The 23,408-nt window shown below is 42.0% G+C and overlaps 1 protein-coding gene across 1 annotated transcript in view; it reads right to left on the minus strand.

Annotated features, from left to right (window-relative positions):
- Positions 1-23,408, minus strand: part of SNTB1 (syntrophin beta 1) — a 192,711-nt gene that overhangs the window by 74,917 nt on the left and 94,386 nt on the right. The window contains exons 2-3 of the mRNA XM_019552374.1: positions 19,821-20,037; positions 2,787-2,994 (exon numbers count right to left, since the gene is read on the minus strand). Coding sequence (XP_019407919.1) covers positions 2,787-2,994; positions 19,821-20,037 — 425 coding nt within the window. The remainder of the gene's footprint in view (positions 1-2,786; positions 2,995-19,820; positions 20,038-23,408) is intronic.

Consider the following 23,408-nt stretch of genomic DNA (forward strand, 5'->3'; position numbering starts at 1 on the left):
GACTTCCTGCCCTTCAGGCGGGGGGCTGGACTCGATGATCTTCTGAGGTCCCTTCCAGCCCTAATGCCTATGAAATCTATGAAATATGGTGCAAATATCTATATTTGATTCACACCCCAGAGATTTCAAATAGGAATCCATAGTGTCAAAAGCATTTTGACTCGTGATCTTTCTGAGTTCTCTGCAACAGAAGAATTGCTCCATTATTTTTTCCATAGTCAAAAAACGAAAGCTAAGAGCTGGCATTTTTCAAGGGATGTCTTGAGTACAAAACTGTTGAGAACCACTGGTGTCAAGTGTAAAGAAACAATTACAAAACATACTTCTACTTATGGTGAGCTCAAGTATCACCAGTGCACATCAAGAGATGCCTGCTTAAATGTGCCTTTCACCAAATAGCTATCTAGTAATGATACTCAATGCAGAAGGAATCAAACACCCATCACTTTCAGAGTCACAAACCAGCTTTAAAGAAAAAGGGAGGTTATTCTGACATTTCTCTAAAGCTTGAGGGATGCTCTATTTTGACATTGTTGACCACCACCAAGATGTTTAAAAATTTTATAATCCTGAAAACACAGTTTCCTGTTTTTCTCCCACTAACTCAGTTTCCTCAAGAAGGCACTACACCTGCAACAAAAGACTTAATGCGTATATTCTATGAATCTATGATTTTAGGTTCCATATACGCACCAAGTCTTTTGTTGCAGGTACTGCCTTGTTTAAAAACCTGCTGCCTGTTGAAGTACATCTAAAACCATAACGCATATTGATGAACAGAAACAGGGGCATCCTTTGGCAGTGGAATTGGAGGTTTCATTCTAGAGCAGACCAACTAATGGTTGACTTTTTGATGTGGAACGATTGTGGTCTCAGGAGAGTTCTGGCAATTGCTATTAGGTATAGCCTTACATGACCAGCTACTTATTTTAATATTGCCCCAGCACTTCTCTAACAGACCAATTTTTATAGTAATGTAAAGGTTGAAGTTTAAATTTAGTACGCAGTCAAACAGAATCCAAGACATACTTCAGTTTAAGTGGACAGTAATTATAGCAAGCTACAATGGAATTTCTATGAGACTACATTTTACAGTCCCACAACAGTCAAAAGAATCCATCATGATTAACTTTATTACATTGTGTTGAGCACTCAATGTAACGATTTTGTAAGTGGTGCCATAAATCTTCCTTAACGGTCATAAACTAAGGGCATACATGTGCTTCAGGGTGGGGGATGCTTTAATTAGAGCAGCCCCTGAGAACCACTTTAATTAAAGCGCCTGCAGCATCTCATGTATTCAGTGTTCCACACTTCAAAATAGCAGTTAAAGTTTAGTTAAAGCACCCCTGCTGCCATTATGAAGTGCGGGAATGCTGAATACATGTGACACTGAGGCTGCTGGAGTGTGGTAATTAGACAGAAGAAATTTATACATCTCAAAAGCATGGAATGGAGGTTGCCTGTGTGGTGAATGTTATGAAAAAGGCAGACTGAGGATAATACAGGTACTTTCCACTCATTTCAGCACTATAAAGAGTATATGCCAAGTAATCATTTTAACAATTCCTTTGCAATCCTTCTATTCATTATCACTCTATACTATCTTCAGCAATCAACTGTCCACCAGTGAAATGCTCACCCACCTCTACTGTGGGATGTGGCAGCTATTCTATGTCAGAATCTTCATATAACACTTGAGTCTACTGTCAAATTGGGCACTTTTAAAATTAAATGTCATTATTGCTGCTAAGGAACGATAGGCAATGTCCTTTCTATTTTAATCCCACTATGTAGTGTATAGATCATACACTTCTAAATAAAAGAAAGGCACTCAACCAAGTGCCCCTAAAATTCCTGTTTTGTATGCTCTTAACAGTGATCTCTTAACCTGCTCATATTTTACAAATATTTTTCTATTAACCCAATCTACATACTATTAATTTTTTTGTATACCTGATAGGTATGGGTATTTCATTCCTTCTGGGGAGATTATTTGAAACATGCCAGGAGAAGACAAAAATACTTTACCTTTAAAAAGCTTGCAAAGATGAGTGGGTAGAGAGTTGGCTGCCCTGAAAAAATGGAAATGTTACATTTCCATCAGGCATTCTAACACAGGACTCAATTCTATTAAGGGGAAGGAAGTTCATTCCAAAATTTTACAGGCTAAATAACGTGGGGCGGGGAGGGTCATCCTCAGTTAAACAGCAGAGCTAACTCAGTTTTGCTGGCTTTTTGAAGTTTGAGTGGGGTGACAAAAGATATTTAAACAACTTGGCATCCTTTGCCTCATTATGTTACGCACAGATGCAACAAATGAACTGCTGAAGAGTTATAGTGCGTCCTTTTAAAGGACATTCCCTAATGGTACTAAAGCACTGCTACTGGAGCCAGTCATAGCACACACACCATTACAGTATAAAGTGGATTCCTTGAGATCTAGAACTTGTGTAGCTCCATATGTCTGCTAGAATTTACATCATACTAGAACAACAGTTTTCAAACTAACACCCAAGGATCACCAAAGACCTTCCTGGTGAATTCAGACTGAAACCTTTTTTGAGACAAGCTATAGGAGATGCTTGAGCTAGGAGGCTCAAAAGACCAATTAAATGGTCAGCTGAATTACATAATGCACTATAGGTGACAGCTAGCACAAGACGCAGCACCCTTCACAAAGCCTATATAAAAACAAACACCTGAGTCAGCCTTTCTTTCCAGATAAGGCCAATTTCAGAAACATACAGAGAGCTTTGAAATGAAAATAAAAATAGTTTTGTTACCTTTTCTGCAAGCCAGCCTAGGTGCCTAATTTCTCGACTTCCAGCGATCCCTGTTTTACCCAGCTGGTCTCTGACTTCTGCAACCACCCTGGGGATGAGATCATTGATACTGGAGTGGATAGCATTGAACCAGGCCTGGGTTGTGGCTGAATCCTTACTCCTTAGTACCACAGTGTGCTTGCCATCAGGTGAATGGACTTCAATAAGTCTAAAAAAATCAGGGGAAAAATATTATGTTCACTCCCAGAAACTTGCGTAACTTTAAGTGGATAATTTGCCCACTTTTAATTAAGCAATAAGTTAAAAAATACTATCAAGATCAAAACTTCACTTACCTTTACAACTGGTTCAATTAATACTATTTCAAATCTGGTTCAGTTTTTATCGCTGTTACTTTGAATTACTGGTTAATGGTGACTTGCAAATTTAGGCCCTTCTGAAGTTACAAGTGTGGAGTAACTAGGGTAAATGAGTATTCATATACTACTTAAAACTTACACTGTTGCTTTTCAAGTACCAGGAATTTCTAATGGCTTGGGTCATCTTTCCTAGAAAGCCTCAACAAGCACTACAGTTGTGACATAGCATCCATCATGAAACCAGAATGAAGACTTGAGTGTTTACCCTTATTTTAAGGGTATTCTATAGGTGCCTAATATGTGTCAATGGCGAACTCACAAAACAGTGAAACAACAATAAAGAAACCCCTATCCCCCAAGTGCAAGAGGACTGGACCCAACGATCTGTAAGGCCACTTCCAGCCCCTAACAACTATGAAACTATGAAATCGCAACTTCCTCATGCTTCCACTGTAGGTTGGATTATATCATTAAGTATCCAGATTTTACACACGTCCATATTTTAAGGGATGAAGAAATACTGAAATGTCCTGAACATTCCCTTTATCCTCTGTTCCCGACAGCAAGAATGTGCCAGCTAACCACTATATCTAACTGTGGTCAGGGACCATCAAACTTTCCATTATGGTTGACCTGACTGATGTGATGATGAATGCTTTTCTTGAAATCCAGACTTACCAAGCCATCCTGTGGGCTACCACCTCACACTGTGGTTTCAAGGCACAGTGTAACACAGTTTTCAGGGCAAAAAAAAATCTGTTCATACTGGTCCTATGAATAGTGCCAAAGCTCCTGCTAGCACTAACTGTTTTTTAAAAAATGCCAGTAGCTAACCCAGTCCTGATTAGGATATATAGGTCCTTACATGCTGTTTAACGTGTTTCTCTCTATGAACACACATGTATAAATCACTTTACATCTCTCCTAGCAGACTCTAAAAGAGTTAGTGTGGTTCAGCTCTAAAAAGTGACTACAGAAGCAGCTTTTCTCTCTCAGTGATCTCACATGACATTTGTTCTTTATAATAATGTAAGTACAAAGATAGCTCCTCACAAAGTCTTCCCTGTAGGTCAAGCCTGGGAGTAGAGTCAAGTTGTATGCATCCTGGCTGGAATGTGATTTTAAAGACAACACTCTAAAGCTATGGACTTAAAAAACTGATTTTGACCATTTTACTCACAAAAATGCTGAGCTCCCAACAGCTCAAGTTGAGAAACTAGGAACTATTGGGTTCTCAGCAACCTGCAAACTCAAGATGCTGATATAGATCATTTAAATCCTGATTTAGGGGTGTGTACATTTGGTCTCCTAGTTTTAAAACTCTTGGCCTCTCTGCTTTAGAACAGATTTTAGTAACATAACTCCCCTTGGCTCGGTAGGGACAGATTTTAATAATAATAATAATGATGATTATTAAAATAATGCCATCTATCTCCCCTAAAGCCCTGTTCATCAGCAAATCTCAAGGCATTTTACAAGAAGAGTTCAGTATCATTATTCTTATTTCACAAACGGGGAAAACTGATGCAGAGAAAGGTGATGCAACATGCCCCTGGTTATCCAGCAAGCCAGCAGCAGAACTGGGAATCAAAGCCAGTTCTACCCACCTCCCATTTTAAAAAGTCTTTAAAAAGGGGAGGAGGGGGAAGGGAATTTTTTTCCAGGTACAAGGACAGTATTGTGTCATTCGACAAGAAAAATTAATGTTGAGTTTGATTTTTGAAACAATGGCCTTTGCGAAGCTTGTTTGTGATGTGATTTATATAAACCCCACCCCCACCAAACTTACTGTGTACTGTACAGCAAAATAAGGCAAAGCAAGCACTGCACTGGGAAAGAACTTCTTTGCAGTTGCAATAGAAGTTACAAAGTCTGTGTTGTTTCTTTCCAAGCTAGTTTTGCAGCAATGTTTGGTTTAAAAGTAAATACACCAGGGCTGAAAGAGCTTCCAAATGGCAACTTGTATTCATGCAGTTTTGAATTAGCATCCTGCTCAATATTAACCACTTAAACAAATAGGTATTTTAAATACACAAACTTGTAATTGTCTACATTTATTCCCATCAGAACGTTTCTGGTGGCTGCAGCTATTTAAAGTGCATGTCTAATAGTTACGTTCCTTTCCCTCCCATCAGCTTTATTAAGATGAAAATCCAATAGCATTTTAAATGGAATCCTCCAGTTTCCGTCAAAAGAAATCAACTCAGTTCTTAATATCCTGTTGTCATAAACATTTAGAGGGTTTTTCCTGAAGGGTATCTTTAACTGAATTCAAATTACTAAGCAATGTTTTGGTCTGGCATAACGTAGTACCTTCTAATAATATATTTTTTAAAACAAGCACATGAAAAATTACTCTCTAAATATTATTGCTCAGTGCTTTTTGATGGGTTTATTTTTAGGAAGAGAGATTATGTACCATTTTCTGTAAATTGCTCATCAGTCACCAAAGTCTGATGGTGAAGCACTAAGGGTGCTGACAGAAGTGACATATGTCGCATGATCAGCCCCTTGAAAGCACTCTACAGCTTTGCCCTGACAGAAGTGCACTACTGCAGAGCACTTTAAAAGTGCACAATCGCACAGTCAATCAACCCTCATGTAATGAGATTCAGATGAAGGTGCTCCAAAGCAGAGCACCTTCATTAAGTTCAGTCTGTCCTTGCACACAACTGGAGCTGTCTGCAGAAAAGGAAGGGGTGACAGGAGGGGGAGGGAGCTTGGAGCTGGGGTTTGCTTAGCTTGAGCTGGAGCCAAAGGGAGTGGGGAAGGCGTGAATTGGAGCCTCCAACTAGACTGCTCCATAATTAAGAATTCAGCCTCAGACCCTCAAATGTATTTATGCATCTCACTCCCACTTAAGAGTGGCCCGAATTCCATTGCTGATTTCAATGCGAGTTGGGCATCTAAATGACATGGAGGATCTGGGTCTCCTACTTCTATGCTAAGGGTCTAATTATTCAACCTTGCAGTCAGGTTTCCAAACAATGGTCATTATAGAAACTTCTCTCATGGAGCCTACTGTAGGCTTCTACTATGCTCAAAGATCAAGCACCTTATAAGCAGGGTTTTCCATGTAAAAATGGGAAGAAATGCAGATTTTCTCCCTTTAACGGAGAAAAGCATAGATTTCTCATTTTAACAGCGGAACATGCAGATTTTCCATTTTTGCATCTCTGCAAGCTTCCCCACCTGGCCCCATGCTGCCCTGCCATGCTGGGCTCTGTCCACTGAGCCATGGAGGGCAGTGCGGCAGTGAGCCCCAAGCCCACAGCAGACAGTCTGCTATTGCTATGAAACACTGTTCAATTGATACCTACATATATATATATAGTGGCATTTCACTTGAATCACAGATTTTGGGGGTTTTAATCAGAGAATTTGCATCTTTATTGGAGAATTTGCAATTTTTAAACAGAAAACCAGGATCCCACCCGTATAAGCTAGTGCCTACCCCACTCCTTCCCTTTCCACACATGCTCAATACATTTACAACCCCTTCTGGGAAATCCTTGGTGTTGACAGCTACTTGCTGACTGATGGTATTTCCATATTTACTGAAAAGAAAAAAAATACTGATGACCTTAGTAAACTCTAATGCAAAAGTGCTTAAATATTTCCAGGCAGGCCAGCATTTGTAGGTCTGATCGACTCCTTGGCTGAACTAGCCACTGCTTGCTGAAAATGTTTATCTGCAGTTCGGTGATAAAGTTCTCTTAATTCCCCATTGAATAGAAATATTTAGGGCAATGCCACAGCTGTGTTTATCCTCACACTCCACCACACTTATGTAAATACTGCACATGGAACTATTTCTGATAAAACCCATACCAACCCAAAGGAATTATACGTTAGCTCTAGATGACTGCCAAGATGTGCGGCGTCTCTCCAGCTTGGCAATGCATATGAATGATATCACATTTTCTCAGAGATCATTTGGCAAACCTTACAATAAAAGGGTAATTTTCTCTCTTTCTCAAAGAGTTCCACTGAGCCAGAGAATATTTCCCGGCATTCCGTTTCCAACTTATAAAACATGAGCTATGAGCCTGACAGAAAACCTGAAGCCTCTGAATGCTCTCACCTTGCAATAAAGGGACCAGAACTCACCACCCACCGAGATCCAGCACTTCTGTTTTGCTGGGGAGCATGCATTTAAGACAAACATCCAACAGCCTCTTCTTAATCCCATGATCAGTAAGATCTCTTTAGAAAGGAGAGTTTGCTATCCAAAAGCTGCCTTTTATCAAGTCACTTGAAATGGTTTCTCCTTTCCACGTGACTTAGGACTGAATTGTGCACTGGTTTATACCCTGTGCTTTTTCCTAGGTCAGAATCTGCAATCAGTGACTCCAATCTGTGTGTGAAACACCTGAGCTGAAGTAAATTATGAATTGGAGTCAAAAGAGATACTTGCAGCTTATGCCAGTATAGCTGAGAACAGAATCACTCCTTTTCCCCTGTGCAACTTATGAAGCCATGAGAATACTTCGGAACATTTTTCTCATGTTAAACCAACCAGAGTGTTTCAGCCCTCACCCCAGACTATATCGGAGAAACTTCCCAGGACCTTAGGCCATCAAGGCCCTGCTCTAGCCAAGTTAATGCAAGACAGACTGAGCAGGTGGGAAGAGGAAGGGGGTCATATCTTAAAGCCTCTGCCTTGTACCCCCATGGATCTAACACCAGCTCTAATAAAATCTGACATAATCACTAAAATTTCAGGTTTGCAGGAAGTGCTGTGTGAGTTCTGTCTCTTAAATACCAGCCCCGGTATCATTTAACTAGGGATAATGGCTGAAATTAAGATATGGAAAAATTAAGTTAAATTTCAACACGGAGATCCATGAAGCTGTGTAATATAATCCCATGAAAGGTTGTGAAAGTCCCTATACCTGCCGTACCTAACTGGAGACAAGAACAAGATACAGGACAAGATACAGTTAAATGACTTGCAGGGCCTTTTCCATTTGGAAATTGCATTGCTCTACTACTATCACAAAAATGTCAGTTGTATTTAATAGTTACTTGCTGACTTACAACTAATGCCAGTTAAGATGAGGATCCACTGGATGTAAATACCTGTTTATCTAGGACCTGCACTGAACTGATGTACCAAAACCCACTGTGTGCAAGTCACTGTCAAGCTGTCAAAATAAAGAATTTCAATTACCAGCTATGTGGGCTACATCTGAACAAGTGGATTCAGTGAAGTAACACAGGACAGAATTTAATTCGGTCATAAAAATGTTCACAGCAACAAATGCTGAAACCAATTGATCTATGAGAAATCTGACAAGCTAACTCTTTAATTAGAGTGGGTAATGAAAGTCCTAATACTCTTTAGAGGGTCTACAGAAGTTGAAGCAAAGTAATCCTGTCCGTCCTTTCCTTTTGCACAAAAACTTTTCTTCTTCCCCTTGTCCCATATTTTTCTTTCGTGCACTGGTCATAATGGCTGCCTATACACATGCTGGTTCACGTTCTAATTAGAGCATGCCAGCATGGCCACGCCAACCTTTGTTGTGTGCTTTAAAATGGTTGCAGGGCATGTTATCTAAACTTTGCCAAATGAGTTTTAGATAAAGCGTCCAGCCATTTTTCAGTGTGCAGGGGCTTAATGCACATGATGGTGAGGTGTTTGAATCAGAGTGGCTCTCTGGGAACTACTCTCACTAAAACACCTCCCTTCCTACCCCTGAGCACATGCATAGGCAGCTAATATTGCTAAATGCTGAAGAGGCAGCCCAAACTTTGCTACCATGGATAACTAGTTTATGTACTGAACAATGTATCTAAAATGTTTCAGGTATCTGCTAATTTGATGATTGAATACAAAAAGGTGTAGCAGAGTCATTTTAAAGACATAGCAGGAACTTTTTTGAACTCTGGACAACAGCTTCCTTAAACCTCCTGTTCTACAAAGAGGCTGAAGATACTGCCTTTAGCATGGCCCAAGGGTAAGAACCTGGAGTACAACTCCTTAAAGCAAAAGCTGAATACATGCACACGCACTATATATCAAGATATAGATATCTATGTCTATAAATAACATAAAAGCTGCACTTATTAAAATGACCACCAAATTTGACACAATACGGTGTCCATGTTTTGCACAGAATCTCTACCAAAAAAATACTCATTGTAACAAATACACAATTACAGCATGATCCTTTTATACTGAATAACCTAGGGACACGTGAGCAGGACACTCGCCCCAGGTACTCATTTAGAGGGTTGCCAAAATGACAGCCCCCAGGGAGCCTCCGCCACTACAACAACTGCCCATGTTCAGGAAGCTTGCATTACTAAACCTCCCTTGCTGCAACCTTTACGTCTCTAGGGAAGCAGCGGGCAGAATCACAGACTAGAGCATGTATATATCTGCCATTGACTTTAATGGAGCTTAAGAGGAATCTGGTTTGGGAAAATCATGTCGTACTTAACAGCAGCCAAATTAGACCACTAATATCTCAGTCCCTTTGAGGTCAAGGAGCACATTAACTCCTTCATGTATAAATGCCATCCACCAGAGACACTGAAGGTGCACCCAATTTTTCATAGCTCTCTCCTCAAGCCCTGTATCAAAAACCCTTTTCCTGACTGTGAGACCCTGCCTCCCCCACTCATAATGGTTGAAGGGTATGAAGACTACATTGTTAAACAGATTTTAGACTGGCGTCAGATTTCCCTGCAGATCCATTTCTTGTTTCCTGACCCCTGGCTTGACTCACTGCTCAGCCTTTGCCCTGTGGATTACCCTTAGGTAGCTTGGCTGTTGATCCATCTGGATCCTGACCCCTGGCTTGACTGATTGCTTGGACTTTGCTCTGCGGATTGCCTCTCAGCTGTAGTAACTTGGCTGCTGGCTTTCTGCATTCTGATCCCGGCCTCTGTTGTAGATCAGAGAACAGATGATCCCTGCATCAAGCTACCCACGATCCGCTCTTCGAACATCCGGATTGGTCTGGAAACCCGTGGCCCAGGCTGGAACTAAATGCTGGTGCTCCCAGCAGCCAATCAGGATGCTCGTTTCTAAACCGGGACAGAGTTCAGAGCTCTTGCTCCCTTTCATTTCCTTCATCTCCCATTTCTCTTTTTTCTTTCATATTCTGACTCCTCCTTTTGCTCAATTGCTCTACGAGGACAATTAGTCAAAACCCCCAAGCTGATATCTTTGTACCTAAGAACCACATTTTTATACTTGTCAAATTTTCCACCCAAAACAACTTTTTCATAAAAAAGCTTTCAGTTAATAAAAAAGTGAACAGAAAATGTATTCAGCAGCTACAGTTGCTGTTGTCTTTAAACCCAACCTATCACCACAGACATCCTTCCTTTTATTGTTCGCCCACACACTGACACACTTTATTCCTCTCTCCCACACTGTTGTATCCTGTTTCTTGCACATACACACAGACGTGTGCTCAACACACATGCACACACCCCTTTCAAATACTCACATACAGAGAGCAGCCCATTGCATGCCCCCCCCAAGGAAAAGGCAAAGATGTGGATAAAATCACGTGGGTTTACAACACCACTCATTGGCCTCATGATATGCTAAAATCTATTTGCATCCATCCCAGTGTCCTTTGCCAATCTATGCAAGTGATATGCCTCAAATTAAGAACACTTCTTTCTCAAGACTCACTCACACAAAATGTATTTGTATTAAAACAGGCTCTGTGGGGTGATTAAATGCTATGGGCAACTGGGACAACATTTGAATGGTATCCCTTTCATGCATAGCCCTGCAGAGAGAGGAGTGTTTGTCTCTGGTGTTTTCCCACCACAGTCCTGTGGAAGGTCTCTAAATCCCAAGAGAGAGCGGTTTCACAGCACACAAGCTGTGCTGAGCATCGCGGACTTCCCTGAGCCCCGGCGTCGCTCCCCCATGTGACAGCTCACGAGAGAAGTCTGCGGGAGAGGAATCCCATAGCGAGAGGAGGAGACAAAGGACAGTGCTCTTCTCTGGGTCTCCAGAGCACAGATCCCTCTCCAGTGTCCTGACTAAAAAGGAGGCTTGTTCTTGCAGGAGAGAAACATGAGAGAAGTCACCCTCTTGTCTTCCATGCAGGAGAGAAATCATGTTTGAACACTTGATGTATGACCCAGGGCGCTTCTTAGGGGTGGCCATAAGTGCTTAAAGGTGCTCTGCATAGAGACAAAAATAATCAGGAATTTTTAGAAGTATTTTTATCTGTCTGTAAAGCTGCAACCACTTTGTAAACTGCTCCCTAACAGAAAAGAAAGCGGTGGTTTTTGTGTGCCTTTACCTTTAAATACAGCAATTGCCAAGTTGGCCTAAACTCCCAAGTTCCACAATGACCAAGCTGTGAAGAGAGGCAGGCACCACAGCTGGCGAGAGAGGTCTTTGCTGCCAGGGAGTCAGCATGTGTCCATGGCATAGGAAAACTTCTGAGGATACCTGTCTAAATGCCCGCTGACAATTTCGTTCTCACTGAACTCTTAGGCTAGGTACAGACATTACACGTGCTCAGAAACTGGTCTTAAAAATGGTAGAACATAGTCTGAGGTAGACATACATTGATGTAGTAGCAGATTCAACTAGTTCAGGGTAGACCGAGCTATCCAACTTCTGTACCAGATCTCCTCCCAGCTCAACTTGGGTTGCTGTCCTCCAGCATCCCATGCTCCTTTGTGGGCCCTTGCTAACTCCCCATCACAAGGTGGGTGGGCTAGCCTTGGCTGACATGTCTACTCCCACCAGGTGCCAGGTCGCCCTGAATCTAAACTGTCCCAGAGGCGAGGTAGCAAAGCCTCTGCTCCCCAGACCTGTGTCCTGCCTGTGCCTGTCAAGCGGGTGGACAGCAGGGTGGAGTGGGAAAGTGGAAGCCCCCACCCCGGCCCCCCACCAGCCAGTACAGCAGAGGCCCCTTCCCGCATTGCCTGGCCCCGTGCAGCTTCTCTCCCAAGCCCTGTCTCCCCACCAGCTGTCAGTGTGGGGGGGGAGAGAAGTGGAGGTCCCTGCACATGGCACAGGGCCTCTGTCTCCCCCAACCACCACCGCTAGCAACTGGCTGGTGGTGGGACAGCAGAGCTCTCAGATGTCTCTGGCAGGCTGGGAAATGCGACAGCAGTTCCAGCCTGCTGGCCTCGGTGAGTGAAGGCATCTTTACGCCCCCTGCCGCACCCCACCAAAGGGCGAACGCGAGTTCTGCTTACTCCAAGTTCTGCTGATCCAATTTACGCAGCTTAGAGAAACCCATGAAGACGTGACTGATTCTGCCTCGGGCTTTTTGATGTCTGTACCTAGCCTTAGTGTAGTCAAGTGATATTTCAACAGCAGCAGTTCATACTTCGGGGTCACACAGTCCACTTATGCAGACATACCTGTGTAAAGGCCAGAAAGCTACAAAACGCAGCTGTGCATTTATGCACAATGGACGTCTACGGTAGGACTTTTGAAGACGGCATTGTCCCCTGAAACCTTCCTTAGGTGAGCTCTCAGTGCAGAAGTGTCTTTGCAGGTAAGTCAGTGCAGTTTCTAGCTATATTAGCATTCCTCTGACTCACCTCCTCTGTATTACAGGGAGAGGCAAAAGTAACACATATCTCCCCCTTCCTACCATTTATTCCCCTCTCTATTCACCACAGCTCACTCTTAGATCCCTGAATTCACTGCCACACACTTGTGACACCTGAAGGAATTGAACAAGGTGGCACAAAGGCCTCATCCTCCAAATTGCCTGACTTCCCTTTCACATTTACAGAGATGTAGGTGGGGGATTCCAAGAGCACCATCTGCACTCCCCACCAGCCCCAGTCCCTCCTCGTTCATTCATCTCAATCGTTTCCTTTCTAGTGAAAGGTAGATCTTTCAGGGCAAATTTGAAGCATCCTCGTTAAATATAATGAAAAGTGCAATAAGGAACTTTAAAGTAATATTCAAAGCCGACTTGCATTCACATAAGGAAGATGATTTGGGGTAGTAGAGGCTAGACGCCAGACTGACCTAGCTCTTAATTCATCACCCTTTGTGTGCAAGTACCATAACGGCCTCTCAATAGTACGTTACTTTACATAACATACAGCACATGCTGCAATAGCCTGGCATAAGTGGGTAATTAATGGATGATGGGATGGCCGACAAAAGCTTCACCCTTAATGCTGCCACTTCTTTTCTTTTATAGATGTAAATTAGACCCTTTCAAGTCACTGTACTTTAATGTGGGATGGCTGTATTTCTTTTCTTGTTTCTTATCTCTTTAGATTAATATTAAAACGCAATCCATCAGAAAAAAACAGCAACAAAAATTCTTACTATAAATAAGGAGTTAGACTCTAGCAGGCTCCGTGACTTCTTCAAAGGCTTCTTAATATTCAAATGCCAAAACATGTCTGTACCAATAATTATAATTATGTGCTAAGGCCTTTCATCCAAAGATCTCAAAGTGCTGTAACAAATGTTAAGGCTCAAAACAACACTGTGATGCAAGCAAATATCACTGTCCCCATTTCACATGTTATTTGTCCAAGGTCAGACAGCAGCTCTGTGGCACAAACAATAAGATCCAGATTGCCAGACTTATATAGTCATTCTTAGATCACATTAATTCAATGAGAACACTAGTTAAATCTTTTTCTTATTTACATGTGTGCACACATATGCATGAATACCAAATGCTAAAAACAATGGAGAAATGAATAAAGAGTGAACATGCTGACCAATTTCATTTTAAATGGATGCCATCTACTACTAGACACAGGTGGGAGACAAAAATCCTCTTTCGAAAGTCCTGTAGAACTCCTAATATACAGGTAAAATGGCAGGAATTCTAGGCAAGCTCTAATTGCACCCAATTAAAATGAGTTTGTGTTTGAACAGGTCTTCAGTTCCCAGCCTTGGTTTCCTATATGCTGTGTTTCACTTCATTTGTATTGCATTTGTACTGATATTAGTAACTAGCAAATTGTGTGTCAGTGCTGGTCACTGAGCTTACACCCTAGGTTTGTAAAAACTGTTCATCTTTCAGTGAAGAAATGGTTCACAATGAGAAAGAAAGAAAAGTAAGATGGATGGGAGCTCTGTTTCACAGTAATGGCCATAAATCAACTTGGTCACTCTTCAGTGTATTGTACTGCCCTCATTGCAATCTATGTGCATGCTGCCACAGAGGGCTGTATTTTCCTCCCATATATACTGAAGTAAATCCATTGGCCTCAGTGGAGGAAATCCTGGGGTGCCTACACAAGTGCCTGACACCTGCTCTGATGCGTGCTAATTAGCACACATAACAGCACACTTGATTAATTTAATTAGCATGCTCCGGCAGCCTAGATATCTTGTGTATTCAGAGTCTCCACACTTTAAACCGGCAGCAGGGGCACTTTAATTAAAGCTTGAACGGCTCCCAAGAGCCGCTTTAATTAAAGCATCTCCCTACCCCAACCCTGCAGCATATGTAAAGATGTCCCTGATTTCTACTTGCTTAAGTAAAGAATCCGGTCCATATTTTTTCAGTTATTTCAACTCTTTTGCATACACCAAGGCAAGGTGGGGGCTGCATTTCATAGGCATAAGGCTTTTAAATCTTAGTGAGTGTCTTCGCTTAATCCTCATTCATGTGTCTAAATCTACCTGGCTGCCTTTGTTTTTTAAGCTGCCTTAATGCTCAGACACTGGTGGGAAACCTTGATGTTTCAAAGTTTAATTTTCCTTCTGTATTGAAACAAAACCCAAGTATTATCTAAACTTCCTATGAAATGGAAATTCCAAAATAGAAATCTTTAAGAATTTCCCTCTGGATACATTTTGTAATTTTATTTCAAAACAAAAATTTCATTTCAAAACTTTATTTTACTTTTGTTTCTACAGTATGTGTAGGTTAATTACTTGTCAGTACCAGCCATGAATACCTCATAGTATAACATAACATGTCTTTAACGTACTGCTGACATATAAACTTTTGAAATGAAATTCTGAAACTTTTCTGAAATGAAAGAAAAGTTTTTGTTTTAAATTGTCAGATTTGACATAAAATTGTGAAATATTTCATGGACTATTTCAGTTTAACTGAGCCTCCTAATATGGTCATCTTAGGGTGGAGGAACTGTTGTGACAAAAAATATCCAGTGAGCTCTAGGTTTGCCCAGCCTTTCACATCTTTGTGACACAATCAGCTGATGCTCCACATGCTACTGGAAGGGTAATAATTACTAGCAGCAGTGTGGTTTAAATTCAGTAAGACACTTCTGCAAGAGATTTCCACAGAAAATAAAACTTCCTGGAGCACTTTTAGAACACCCATACAATTCTATAGCAAGGCTATATAATTCACCATTTTGTCATTAAAACAGTTTTTAAAAGTTATGGCAAGAATTTAATTCCCTATTTAACAGATTTTAGAGCAGTTTCTATAAGATAGAATTGGCTTTACTTGCATGAGTCTTGTCTCTCTGTGCAGGCTGTTTAGTTTATTGTGCAGCACTGTGAAACTGCCCTTTGCTCTTCTCCCCTGTTCTTAAAGAGACTCTCACATTCCTTCAAACGAAAGGACCCTATCCTATACGAATGCTACAATCCTGAGTTACTTTAACTTTGAGAGTAAACCTGCTGAATTTACTTGTAGGCTGCATGCTTCTAGTTCAGCTGAACTGCTGGCAGTGGGTGAAGTCTTTTATGTGCACCAGCATTTGCAAGACCAGGCCCCAGTTGGATTTATCAGTTTGGACAAATTGAAAACAGGGGGTTGGAGTATATACAAAAAGGGAAAAACCTTGAATGCAGGCAGCCTAGCTTCACAAGTCATTCGATCCAGCAGAGGCCATGATTCTTGCACTCTGAGCACAGAAGTTTTTATATATCAAGTCTTAAGAAGCCTACAACAGCAAATGAAAACAAATCTTCCCTAAGGAATCCTATTTACTTTCTTCTCCCTCCTTAACTATATCAATTGAAATGAAAGAGGAAGTTTGCTGTACTGCAGAAACTCTTACTGCTCGATATTAATAACTTGCCATGCTCTAGGCTGGGAGGGGAAGCTTTTCCTTTTGAGGCCTGACACTGCTATTACTACTGCATAAGACACTTGTCAATAAATGTTGTGCAGAACAGGCTGCCATGGTAATTATGTCAACCTAGTTTCTTCCAGTCTAAAATAAAATACCGCAGACTCCTGCATCTAGACCAGTGTAAGTGAGATAAAGATTGCTGTTGCTCTGCATGTTTATGTCCTCTCACCACATTTCTGTTTAATGAAAATATTGTCTTATGCCCTCAATCTTGGCATTGATTTTTACTGCACAGAGCCTTTTTCCCCCTTGTCACTGAGTCCATCATATCAAATAATAATGAAAACAACAGGCTCTCTCACTGACACTATACTAACGAACAGAAATGTCAGGAAAATGAAAGACCTGGACCAATGCCTGGAGACTGATCTTTGGAACAAAACCTCCTGATTGCCAGGGCTGAGTAACAGGTGCATCAGGCTGTTTAAATGCATGGAGGTACACAGGCGCTTCAGTATCTGGCCCAGTCTCCAAAGGAAGACTGAGACACCATATTGATTTAACAGGCCTACACTAAAAAAAGTGAGAGCTAAAACTTCCTCCAAGTCTTATTGGTAAATTCAAATTTTCCCCAATTTTTTTGGTTTGGGATCCTCCTTAGTTTTCATAAATGCCAGTATTTCCTTCCTAATCCCTTCCCACAAGGGAATAACCGTACTAAGTAAAGCCAGTCCAGCAGAAATCATGCAGATGGGACGGCCTGATCATTCTAGCTGGTCTACAGTATCGTTTTATAACACGGCTATGACATGGTCACAGCTCAGGAACCATGCTGCATGCAGGTTTCAGCTTCTTTACAAGTAGGGTTGGGTTTAGCCGTATTTGAAAGTGTTTTCAAAAACAGTTTGAAGTCCTTTTATGGACAGGGCATAGTATAAGCTTTGGAAGTCTGCCAATTCTGCTTTTATAAAATACTACAATAGACTTATTGTCATTTATAGGAACCATTTGTTTAGACATTACAGTATAAAACAGTAGTGCACTAAGCATGTCATAAAACCATGTGGTCTTGCCTTTGCAGTAAAGCGCTGTTTTAAATTCTGAAAATCAAACTGCAGTTCTAATCTAAGTTGATATGCAGACTGTAAAAAAAGGAGTGCATGATCACGTAACTCATGATATTCTGCAACGTCACTGCTCCTAGAGCAGTGGTTCCCAACCTTTTTTTGCTGTGACCCTAAATTGGCCACCAACAGGAACTCCCGACTTGGTGCTGTGGGCGCTGCTGAGAACGGAGGGCGGTGGCCTGGGGGCAGGGGAAGCTGCCATTACCCCATTTGTGTGCGGCGGCCCTGCCCCACCTACCTGCCTCTCTTGGGCCACGCGCGTGAATGGACGGGTGTGTGAAGGCCCTTCACAACCCTACTGAGGACCCCCCGCATCCCTGATTTAGGTCATGCCCCGAGGCTTGGAACCACTGTCCTAGCGCATGCTAGTGAAATCCAGTTGCATGGAAAAATCTAGTTGAGGGATTTTTTTTCTACACTACTTGATGATGGACTACAGTAAAAACATTATTTGTTCCACAGGAAATGAAAGCACTGTAACTGAAAGCCACGATAACAAGCAATATAGCTCTCCCACACCTTATCACGTAGTAGCACCTAAGATGGTACACATCGATATCACGTATTGCAAATATATTAAAAAACCCATTACAAAAATACGATGTGTACTATATGATGCTGGCCCTTTAAACCAGTAGTCTCCAAACTTTTTTGATCGCACACCCCTATCAGTAAAAAATTTTTGAGCACGAACCCCCATTATAAATATATTTCTTTATTTATAAATTATATACATGTACTACTGAGTGTAACACTGTACAAAGTTTGGAGACCACTGTACACTGTACTAGTGTACCGCCGCGTAGTGGAACGCCCACTCTTCCCTCAGGATACCTCACGTACTGTACGTGACACATGACTGTCTGACATACGGACCGAGTGAGGGCACCAGTGTCAATCCGTATATTAAATATTAGTAACGCTTAATTTCTTTCTTGTTTTTAGATAAAAAATAAAGATAAATAGAAGTTCTAATATTTTCTTCCCGCACCCCAATGGATCGTCTTGCGCACCCCACTTTGGAGACCACTGCTTTAAACTGATCTTGTTTTTTGTTTTTCTTTAAATTAAGATCAGAATAGTAGTAGAGGCTTTAAATTATAACATGGGAAAAGAAGGCGGGGAAAAATTCAAAGGACTGGGAGCCTATGGTCACTTGACATCATACCCACTGTGCTCCATGTAGTGTGAATCAAGAGTGTTTTATACGTGCTCTGTGACACAGGACACCAAGCTGAGGGAGCCCCGTGCAACCAAAAAGCTGTTTTATTTAAAAATATAGTATTCTAGGGAAATGGCCCACATTACTCCAGCATGGTGCTAACAGCTTGCAATCATGCTTTGAGCTGCTGCTGCAAAGTACTGTGTTACTTTTTTATAAAGGTTGGCATCCATTACCTTGTTACTAGCCCTTGGATGCACAGGGAAATGCAAGCCAAACTGCAACATGCACACACAGGGTGAAAGAAAAGAAAATAACAACTCTGAAAGGAACTGAACCTAAAATAGACAAGAGGGGGAAGAAAAAAATGGAGAGAAAACAGCCAAAATACTGCAAATTTTTCTGAGATGCAGAACCAGGAAATATAAAAGGGCACCTACCCCTCCAACCAAAAATAGGATAAAAGGAATCACTGCTCTACACAGTCTTCTCCTACTCCTCCCCTCCCCACACCCCCAGCAAATGCAACATAGCTTTTAGCCCCCTGGGCATAAAATGGTGAGATCCAAAAGAGTTCCAAACAGTGTATTTCAAAAGCCTGCCTGCTTGTGAAGAACAAAAAGGCTAGTTATCTGGATAGAAGAATCAGTCTGTATTTCCACTGCTTCACTAGCTCTAGTGGCCCTTCTTTTTAGCAGCTGTTAGAATAGAAGACCATTGAGTGCGCTGGTATGATGCAGCTGTTCCACACGTCAAAAATGAGAGCTAACATCTTATTTTTAACATTGAAAAGAAACCACATAAAGTCACAGAAATTCCCCATTAGCTTTTTCAAATTTAACCTCTCTCTCATTCATTCCTTTAACCAGAAACATGTTTAATGGATATGACAATTATGCTACTCTCAAGAAATAAAAAAAGACATGCAACTTCACAGCATCAAACACGTGAAGGTAGCTAGGGAGATGCAATCAACTTAACTAAATTCTTTTCCTTCAAGACAGTCACTCAGCTGTGCTTAAAGTAAGAGTGACCTTGTATCTTTTTAAAGAAAAATACTGGATCACTGCACTACAGTATTTTTTCCATACAACCATAAAGCTGATAAGTGTTTACCACAGTTAACTCAAAAGACTTGTTGCAAAATGCTTTGTTGTGAAGCTTCTGTGAAAATGCCTTGAGATATTCAAATGGAAACTGTTTTACAAGAGTGAAAGGGCAGAATTTTAACTTTCTTCAATGGAGTTACAAACATAGATTCATAACGGCATAACAAAACTCAGGATCTGACTTTCAGGATTATCATTTGGTAGACCCGTGTTTATATTGGTTTAATAGGTCCATATATTGATAGCATATAACTTATATGAATGCACGAAATCAGGCCCCAGACAAGGCAACTACTTACCTGTTTTCTGGGTCCGACACAGCCATGTTGTGTGTCACATAACACATTTTGAGTGGAATTGTTTTTTTGTCTCTGTTGACAGAGAGAGAAAGCTGCGACAGTGGGTCAGAGGATGCACTACCCAACCGGGGGGACTCGGGTGGAGGTGTTTCCCAGCCGATTTCTGAAACTGGAGAACCTTTCTTCACATATGGAGTTGCTTCTCGCATGTACTTCACTAGAAAAGCAAAAACAAATATAAATGCTCAAGAGATGCTTTCAATTAGCAGTAGCAACTATTATTGCTTGTTATTTTTACTGGCCAGGTACCACTATTGTGCCAGATATCATATGTATGTACCCATAGGAAGAGTGGCACCAAACCCTTTGAGTTTACAGCCTGATTCAAGACGATGCAACACATTGCTGTAACAGATGAAGGGCAAGATATTAAGAAGGGAATGGAATAAGATAAGAAAAAATAGCTTCAGAGTTTGAGGCCAGAAGAAATCATCTGGTCTGTTTGAGCTACAGTCTATCATTTAATAAGACATGTACTCTTAGGAAAGGACAGAAAAAAAAGTTAGAAAAAAGAGGCTGGATGTGATGCAGTAGAAGAGTGAGAGCTAACAGAGGCATTCACAGGGACAGAGTACAGGGGAGATCCAAAACAGGCCAGAAGGATACGTTCAGCGAAATCTGCCTGTGTAAGAACTACAAAATCCTGGGCTATGAGTTCAGCTGTTTTGCAATCTCTGCTGTGGTTTAAAATGTCTGTCAACAGATCCCAGCTTTTGCTTTTTCCATTCTCCATTAACCCCAACTAGAAAGACTTCTTTGTTTGTGTATTCAAATAGGATACTCCATTCAGAGAGCGATCACTTCTAGTCTAACGGAAATGTCATCCTGACTGTTACTTCCGATCCATCATGCTTGCTCCATATTATTGTTTAAATTTTGCAGTTCATTTCTTTTCTGTTCACATGAGATGCTAATGAGCTTCTAGAAGCTGTGAGCATAAAAGGTGTTAAGAAAATAAAATGCATTGTATCAATGTTATCTAGCTTGATTACATTAGTTATATTGTTTAAAGAACTGGGCTGGCATTTCCAAATGTGACTGCTTGAACAGGAGAGCTGAAATCCATATATTGGCACTTTAGGCCAGATCCAAATAGTTCCTGTAGGTGCCTCCACTTAGGTGTTGCACAGATTTATGTTCCTTGCCGCAGGACAGCAGGCCAAATCAACTCCGTTAGGTGCCTAGCATCCCTAGGGAGCCACTGGAGAGGGGTCGTCATTTCTGATCCAGAGCACCTCAGTTCCTAGCAGCAAAGCACACAGAATAAAGCAACAAGAAATGCTAGACACAGTTGTGCTGTGTAACAGAATTTTGGCTCTCCTGAGAGCTTAGGGATCTGGCACAGGCCCCTCACTTGGGACAAACCCAGTGCTTGTGCGTAGCGCCAGACATTCATGCACAAATATGGCTGCCAAGGTGCCAACTTGCTCAGGAGTCCTAGGCTCTCCTCGGCCCATGAAGATTTAAACCAACATCTTCTACTCTCCAGAAGGACGTGCTATTCACCCGTCTATGGAATAAGCTCAGGGGTTGGTACCCTCCACCTCACTTGTTGAAGCTGAGCCATTGTGCAGCGAAGAGAAAAAGACACCTGGGATCAGATGGAGAGAAGCAGCATTTTGAAGTATGATACTGTGTCCTAGCTGTTACAGCCCTCTGCTTGGAGGTGGATAGCTCGGTTCCAGTATCAGTTTGTAGGCCTGTTTGCATATTTTATATTAGGCTGTCACTGGTTAAAAGACAAATAACCATAGCAGAAGGGACCCAACTTTCCCTGCTAAGAGTGGGGTCCTTAGCCTGAGGGAAGGGTCCTTATCACTGGATGACAGTCATGCTTCCTCTTGCTTATTTTTCTTGAATGTTCAATCTTGCAGTCGTAGCTGTGAGTGACCCAGTGTTAACATTAGGGTGGAGAGTGCCACCCTCCCCCATTCTTTATCCTAGCAGTTAGGGCACTCTTCTAGGAAATGTGAATTTGAGTTCCCTTGGGCAGAGGAGGGGTTGGGACCCAGCCCCCCATTTCTTGGGAACATGTTCTGACTGCTAGGTTGTGGCGCGCCACCACCACCACCACCAGCTGTGGCCCAAAGTAACTGCAGGATGTTCTGCTTTGTACCAAACTCAGTGCTCCTGGTGTCAATCAGGCATTATGGGTATTTTGCCAATTACTGATGGATCAGGGAATTAACTGCAGTTGATGCACCTCTCAGCCCTGATCTGGACTGCAATACCACCTAGGTAGGAGTTCAGCACTTAGTTTCTTGGTTTGATTAGTTTCTGAGCATGCACATACACCTAAACTGAGATGCCTAGGAATCTTCTCAGGCCCCAGAATAGAGGCACCTGGGCAGTTTTGTGGCTGCTGGACTGGAGTCAGTCGGGACTGCTTTTCTGTGACTTGGGTCTTTAAATTCCACCCAGTCCTGTTCACAGGCCTGTTTGTATAAGTAACTATAAGTATGTTTTTGATTTCTGATAAATTAACTCATATTCAGAAGTGTCAGCTACTGGCAGTTTTTCATTGATTTCATAAGGATTTAGCTGCATAACTTTAGGTACCAAAGTTTGAAACCTTTGAGATAGTCCCTCCACTTTCAGGAATACAAATGAGTGTAGTGAGCTCAATCCTGCTCCCATCAATGTTTATAAGAACTTTGCTGGAGACTGAAGTAGGAGGACCCTTGAAGAGGTAGAAATCCACTTCAATGACTATTAGGTTGTTCTTTTCTTAAAGACTGATTCTTTTAAACAAGAAACTGCTAACTAACCCATTGCAAATAAAAGCCATTAGGGTTACTAAACCCTTTTGGTGAGGTACTTGACTTCTGATATTCAAAAGTAGCTCTGAGCGCAAAAGTCTAGCTCAGTGGTCGGCAATGTTTTTGGGCCGAGTGCGGCAAAACCCTTGCAACCTTGACTTGGAAGACGTTGGTGTGCTGGGACCAATGTGAGGGAGCTGCGAGGGGCCTGATCCTTGTTGTGGTACTGCAGCCCTGGCCCCTTCCCTGCTGTGCTCCCCATGGCATGTGGGCAGCCACCACCGGCAATGAGCCAGGCCTGAGCTCCAGTCCATGGTGCAGCTGCTTGCACTCTCACAGCTGCCTGCTACGGGTTTTGGGCAGGCCCTTCCTGCCGGCCACAGAGCCCGGGCTGCTCACAGCAGGGCTTGTAGCCTCCCTGCTGCCAGCAGCCTGGGTGCTGTGGCTGGCAGCAGGGGCCTGCCCAGAGCCAGGGCTGGCTGTGGCATGCCAAATAACGTGGCTTCACCTGCCATGCCCTGGCACATGTGCTGGGGGTTGCCAACGCCTGGTCTAGCTACTTTACACATGGAATTCCCGTGCCCTTTACCAACAACTGTGTAGGTAAACAAGCCAACTGAGCCCTTTAAAAGAGAGAGAGATTGAGGATGCTAAAAGTGAAATGTCTGGATATAATCTAAACATAAAGCAGGAACAGGGAAATGTGAATTAAATTCCCAAGACACCGAGAAAGAAGGAAGACAGTTCCTTTTTCCATGCCAAGAAATGA

The sequence above is a fragment of the Crocodylus porosus genome, unplaced genomic scaffold (assembly GCF_001723895.1).
Source record: "Crocodylus porosus isolate Cpor-Errol unplaced genomic scaffold, CroPor_comp1, whole genome shotgun sequence".
NCBI classification, from domain to species: Eukaryota; Metazoa; Chordata; order Crocodylia; family Crocodylidae; genus Crocodylus; species Crocodylus porosus.